The sequence below is a fragment of the Vitis riparia genome, chromosome 13, assembly GCF_004353265.1.
Source record: "Vitis riparia cultivar Riparia Gloire de Montpellier isolate 1030 chromosome 13, EGFV_Vit.rip_1.0, whole genome shotgun sequence".
Taxonomy (NCBI): domain Eukaryota; kingdom Viridiplantae; phylum Streptophyta; class Magnoliopsida; order Vitales; family Vitaceae; genus Vitis; species Vitis riparia.
The window spans coordinates 8,104,825-8,111,995 of record NC_048443.1 but is presented as its reverse complement, the minus strand read 5'-3'; the positions used below and the strand labels follow the sequence as shown (position 1 = coordinate 8,111,995).

At 29.6% G+C, this 7,171-nt stretch overlaps 1 protein-coding gene across 1 annotated transcript; it reads right to left on the bottom strand.

Annotated features, from left to right (window-relative positions):
* Positions 1-2,892: 2,892 nt before the first annotated feature.
* LOC117927512 (protein MAINTENANCE OF PSII UNDER HIGH LIGHT 1) lies at positions 2,893-6,381 on the bottom strand. The gene is made up of 3 exons (XM_034847042.1): positions 6,067-6,381; positions 4,191-4,325; positions 2,893-3,419 (listed from the first exon to the last, which is right to left on the bottom strand). The coding sequence occupies exons 1-3, from the start codon at positions 6,238-6,240 to the stop codon at positions 3,108-3,110; spliced, it is 621 nt and encodes a 206-aa protein (XP_034702933.1). The 5' UTR covers positions 6,241-6,381; the 3' UTR covers positions 2,893-3,107.
* Between the last annotated feature and the right edge of the window lie 790 nt (positions 6,382-7,171).

Genomic DNA, 7,171 nt, shown 5'->3' with positions numbered 1-7,171 from the left:
ATATATATATATATATATATATATATAGTTTGTGAAATTAATAAAAAAAATATGAAATATATATTATTTTTCCACGTTTAAAATAAAAATTATATCACATTCAAATATTTTCTATTTAAAAAAATGAAATTTCATTTTTGTTTAACAATATTTATGATTAAAATATTTAAGATTTACAATTTTTATTTTATTTTATGTTAATTAATATATGAAAATATTTTTTATATGTCATATATTAATATTATTTTATAAATATTTTTTTAGTTTTTCTTTTTTAATCGTAAATTTAATTTATAATAATTTTTTTTATTTTATAAAATGAATATATTAAAAATAAAAAAATTGATAAAATAAATAATTTTTTTTATGCATGAGATATGTATATCTCATATCTTCCCATGCGATTAACATATCCCATATGAAAGGGATGAAAAATAGAGGGTATATAATGTATCCCACCACTTATCATATCTCATGTTTGATTAAAGATATGATAAGATAAGTGATGAGATAACTTATCTTATCTCATTACTAACCAAATATAGGATATGATATACTATATCCTATCTCATGCTATATTAGGCTAACCAAATATAGCCTAAGAGTATCTAAATATTTCAAGAAATAAACGAAAATGTGTTTTCATGCACTCATAAAAAATAATTGTAAAATAGGGGTTCTTTAAAAATAATTCAAATTTCATATGCTCATCAGTTAAAGAAAGTATTTAAAATGGTCAAAGGTGATACTTATACCATGAACATGTAAGTACCTGGATGGTCAAATATACTACAATTGATAACAAAAAAATGCATGAAATATTAATTATTTTTAAATAGCTCTTTAAAATTTATATTTTATAAACTTGAGTTCCTATTTTGTAATTTTTTTTTTATATATATATGAATGCATGAAAACACACTTTTCCCTCCCCAAACATATTAAAAAATTAGTGAAATATCGACAATATTGTCGATAATCGAAAAATTAGAGCAACAAGATTTTCATACCATATTTCGTGTCGGGCCCTCTCAACATGCAATATTTCGACGAAAAATCGTTGATATTTTCCAATATTTTAAATCATATTCATATCCAAGAAATTTTTTTGTGCTCCTTCAAACCAAAGCGCACAACCCGTCTAGGAATTAAAAGAATGAAGTTTTACATCAACAAAAATTCCTAAACTTCTTTTAAGATGTACAACTAGATAATAACTTACCTTCAATCTCATGATATTAGTTAATATCATATATTCATCCCTATGGACATAAGATGAATAATAAACCCTGCAAAACAAAGTTAACATATCCTATAATAGTTCTAGCATGTTAAATCCTAACTTAGGGTTCTGATACTAATTATTGAGAATCTTTGATTACTCAAATCCCATCCTTGGACTGCTTAGGGTGCATGTAAACTATTCTTAAGAATATCTTAAAGAAAACTTGAAGCATACATACATAAAAACCTTAGATTTAGAGGTTTAGTGGGTTTTACCTTAAATATAGATGTTCCCATGTTTGATCTTATCGATGAAGATAAATTACACATGTTGTAAAATGTCACAAACCCAAAATAGTAGTAATTTTTTTATAAAAAAATAAAATTTGAAAGTTTTTAAATATAGACATAATATTTATTGATAGTGTAAATAATCAATTATTTATTTTAATTATAATATTCGCTAAATTTATCCAACAAAATATCATTAGGGACAAGAGAAAAGGAAAAAAAAAAATCTTTCCTCTTTGTATTTCTTGTTATCCAAATCATGCTTTAATTTATCACATCAATAATCAATTTTTGTAACTTATAACAGTTGATATGCTTCATTTGAATATACTTCTTATTTTTTATTTTTAAAAATAAAACTTCCATAAAAAAATAAAAAATCCTATAAAAAATGTAGACTTGCTTAGTTTTTAAAATATTATTTTAAAATTTGAAGTTGTAAAATTGTTTTAATAACTATTTTTAATATTATTTCTTGTTTTTAAAATTAAAAACAAAAACAAAATCAAGAAGCATATCCAAAATAGAAAGGAAAATGTTGTGATACTAATCGAATAAAATATTTGGATCATTGAATATGTATGATGAAATATAAGTCATCGAAAAAAAATATAAATAAATGAGATCAAAGTATAATAATACAAATAATTGAAATTAGAGTACAAGCAGTAAAACAAAATAATATATATTACCTTATTTATAGTGTTTTTATGATAGATACTAAAACAGTATATTTAAATAGTAAGTTTTAATGATGGTGTTATATTTATATTATGACATTTAAATAAAATTTTTATCATTTCCAAGTATATTTAGTTACTTTAAAAATCTAAAAAATAAAAAGTGTTAATTCATTCACTTCCTTTGAAGTTTCAGCTAAATATATCTAACCCTTGTTGATTTGAAATTTCATCAAATACTTTTCCTATCTTTTATATTTTTTATTTTGACTCGTCTCCCATTTCACTCAAAATAAGAAAAGTATATGATGAAATTTCGAATCTATAAGAATTAAATATATTTAGTTAAAACCTCAAGGAAATTGAATGAAATTAACCATTTTCTAAAAGTTCTATAGCAAAAATTTTCTAAAAATTATTAAAAAAAACCTAGTTTGTCAATGCTTTAAGCGTTTTTGTTATTTTATTTGATGAATTATAAATTCTTCTTTCCTTTAATAACTAATGTCAAAATTGCTTTACTATATTCGATGATGTACTCAAAGCACTGTTTCTAAACCATAAAATTGATCTCTGAAAACCTTAAGAGGCAATAAAAAGATCAAACCAAACACATCCTTTATAAATTGCATCAATCAATGAATAACATCAAATAAAACCATCCATCAAAAAATGCAAATGCAAACTCACCAGTCGATTTGGGAAAAAGGGCACAGAAAATTATATTTTCCATTCATGTGAATGAATTTTTTTGTCCCTCTGATATTAATATATCTTCAGAACTGCAGTATCCCCCATATGTGTATATATATTCTCATCATAAAATAGATATACATTCGTAGTGTAGAGGCAAAATCTTCCCTGAGTTGTTATGGTTGAAAGAGAAAGCCCACTTGAGATGCCTAAGAAAGCTCAACCTGTGATTTCTGGAGCTGAGATTTCTGGCTGTACAGGTGGAGAGGCTTCAGGTTCTGTAGGCACTGAGGCTTGGACTAGCTCTGCTGATTTAAACTTGTTGATGTAGTAAGAAAGGGATGGCCCAGAATAGTCTACTGTTGTCTGCATCTGGGGTGGGGTCTTGCCAACCAGCAAAAGTACTAATGAAGCTGCAGCGACTGAGACAGCAGCTATGCCAGCAGTGACTGTTACTGCGCTTTCTGATCCATCAGCAGAAGAACCTGCAGTGCCCGAGCTGAATGCACTTTCTGCTATGTAAACTGCAGGCTGCATAAGTTTGAAACGTTAGATGGTGGGATTACAAGTTTGGAGTTCTTCCATGATCTGTCAATTGGGAAAATTCATTATCATGGGATGAATATGAGGCATATGGTCTTTCTATCAACCACAGATAGACCTATTAATGGTGGTCTAATGGTTAAGGTAATGATTCTTAGGACTTGGGAGAGTTTGGTATGATTTGGACATGCTATTAAGAGCAATATCAAATATTGCATGAACTCTGAAACAATCACAGAAGTCTGTCCTTATATAAATGATTTATACAGGAATAATGGAAATTAATCAGCTCAGACTAGACCCAAGTGCAAATAATAAGACCTTGCCTATAGATTGTAAAACAAAGAAAACAAACAAGTCTTGGTAAAGGAAAACAAATAGAAACTCCTATCAAGGAGTTCCATCCGAATCACTAGCCCTTCTCTGCCACTCCTTGGACTAATGTCTGAAACACCTTAAACATGATCATGGCCTCTAGACATGACCCCAATGTTATAATAGATTCTGTTGTCCATGTCAATTACTTTGCTAAAACCATCATGTCTATCTCAATACTTGTACTACCCAGAAAATTCACCCTGAAGTCAAAAAACTTTTAAACAAATAATTGCAGAACCTTTATTTTATCCCTTCAATCAATATAAGCAAACTCTATGGACATCAAAACACTACTTTTAATTTGGCATGATGTTTCTTGTAGTGAAAAAAAAAAAAATGTAAATAGAAGCCTAGGAGATTAGACATTCTGAAGCAACTAACCTCAACCGAGTATATGTTTGTTTGTCCAGCAGTGTCCTTCTCAACATAACCTGTCCAACCCCGCTTGCGAGGTGGAAAAGTTCCAGCCACTTTGGTCTTGTCCCCAACTACCCATTCCATGCTCACCTTCCCAACCTGTTTTAACCACAAGCAAAGCATTAGAACTCCTAACTGGTGAATGTAAGCTGAATAGCCATTTTGTATGACAAGATTCATGCAGAACCCTGGAAACCAAATGCACTTGAGCCAAAACAATTGCATGGTCAAGGTAGTCATAAGAAGAAGAGGGTCATCCATAAAACTAATTCATCATTCTCCATATTGAAAAAGAAAGAAAGAAAAATTAAACTTATCTTTCCATATTCCATAGGGAACTTAGATAAGATGCAAAATCCAGGCCAAGCACCCACCAAAATAGCAAGTGATGATATAGCTCAAGCAGGTACTGTTGCTTTTGTGCACCCTCTTGTTAGGCACTTCTAATATAATTGATCCTTACCTATAAAAAAAATAGTTCAAGCTGGTGCTGCTCAAACTTTGGGAGGTGCTCTTGTTAAATAGAAATGATACCATCATTCCATACAATCAATACCGACCATGGTTGCAATCAGATGTAACAGATGCTACACAATGGGATGTCGACCCCAGATTTGTAATTTTTTCTTTTTCCTACAAGCTAAACCCTAGTTGGCCGCAGGAATATGTGGTGAAGTTTAATTCAGACAAAACCAATTACCAACAGAAACAGCCATTTTTTCCTCTCATAGTGTGGGTTCCCTTCCTTTTCTCTTTCTATTTTTTGTTTGGTGGGGAAGAGGGAGAGACATCTGAGAGAAGTGGAGACAAGCACTCACTAGGAACTTCTCTCAACAGAAGAAGTTATGAGTTTGAAACAACTATCTTATGCCTAAAGAGCAACACAATAATGGCCAGGCAAGAGGCCTGTGATCCATGGTCTAGATTAACCAAACTAAGCTTTGCTCAAATGTCTTACCACCTGATTGGTGAAGTTAGGACCCTGTTTCTCTTGGTTGTCCAAAAGGCAACAATTTTCTATATAGTGATGGCTGCTCCTCCACACTGATAAACCTCGCAAATCTAGGATTTTTTTGAGAACGTTTTCAAAAACAATTCTCTGGTAACAATCACAATTATTTTCAAAAATAAAATTCTATTAGACAACAGTTTTCTTGGCTTATTCTGCACGAAGTTACTGCACTATTTTCCATATTTTCAGTTGTTGGTTCCTCTGCTTTACAAAAAAACTGAAAACACTTCAAATTTTTCCAAATTTTCAATTGTTGGTTCCACCACTTTGTAGAAATATCGAAGACACTTCAAATTTGTTCCAAAATTCTCAAAAAAATTTATGTAAATTATAAAACGTGTTTTATGAGCAAGGAATTTCTACATCAACCCCAAGATTTACAATACTTGCAGCATAACTGATACCTTCCTTGAATATTTGGTCTAATTCCTCCTAATAAAGGCTTATTTTTTCAAAATTCAGACTGAGATTCAGCAGTCACTAGAACTGCAAAGTTCCAATTAATCCACCACCACTGAAGTTCCAAAACAATTTCATGCCAAAGCAAGAAAATTCATCTGAAGCATTTCAGAGAAAATTCTCAGGATATTACTAACCCAAATTCATCCCATCCATCCAGCGACCTCTGAATTATTCAAAAATACCCAAATGCCAAAAAACAAAAATTTCTAAACTCCATCAAGTTATTGCATTTGGATTCCCAAGAAAAACATAGAAACACAAACGAAACAATAAAAGAAGTAAATCTACATACTATTTTTATAACAAATTTCCCACACACATTTTCTAAGCAACCAAAAAGAGAAAAAAAAAATAGTACAAAAATACCTCCTTGTCAGGAGCACATTCTTCATCATTGCAGTCAGAGTCATCAGAGGAAGCTCTGACTCTGAAGAGCTCACAGCTTTGCTTCTTAGTCTTTTGGTGGTTATTCAAGAATCTAGGAGAAATGAAAGTATAACAAGAATTGGCAGAGAGCATAGATTGTAAAGTAGAAGCCATTTGGATGAAAAAGAGCAAGAATCGGTTAGTGGGACTCTTTTTTTTAGGCTTGGTTATGGGTTGGAGTGTGTGAGAAGGAGAGAAGGAGAGAAGGAGAGGACTGGGTTAGGGAGGGTGGAGAAGATATTTTTGTTTATTTTGGCTTTTGGGGTTTTGGGTTTTTGTGTATTTTAATTTTGGATTGGTGATTTGTGGTGGAATTTGAATGGACCCTTGAGTTGGTTTTGGGATGACCACAGTTTCTGGGAATGGTCTGATTCTCTACACATCTCAAATCCAACACCCTTTTCAATTTGCAGTTCCAGTCAACTATATATATATATATATTGTTCTTTTCTCAAAATTGACATGGTAAGTACATTGTCTATTTGGATTTTATTTAACATTAGTAATTTTTTTATTTGACATAATTATGATTCAATTAATCTATTTATTTAAAATCAAATTTTAAATAAATGGAATATGGGTTGAATAGATTATGGGTCATAATCAAGTTATTTATTATGATTTATAAATAGATCGATTGAAGTCAAATTTGGGTTATGTAGATTTATGTAAAAATCTATTTTTAAAACCTATAAAAAATATGTCGAATTCAAATTATGTTAATAAATTATGTCAAATTTTATTACCTCGTACAAACACAAATAATGAATCAAATAAAAATAGAAAAAATAAATATAAAATATTTATACAAAATTGTTGTACTCATGTATAAGGTATTCTTTTTTAAATAAAGATTAATTTCATTTTTGAGGAATTGAGTAAATATATTTTATAAAATTTCAAATCAATAATGATTAAGTTTATTTAACCAAAACTTAAAGAAAAATCAAATGAAATTAGACCTTTTAAATAATAATTTTTTATTGTTATTTTGTTTCAATTTTAATTTATTTAGGATATTATTTAAAATTAAGTCATTATGATG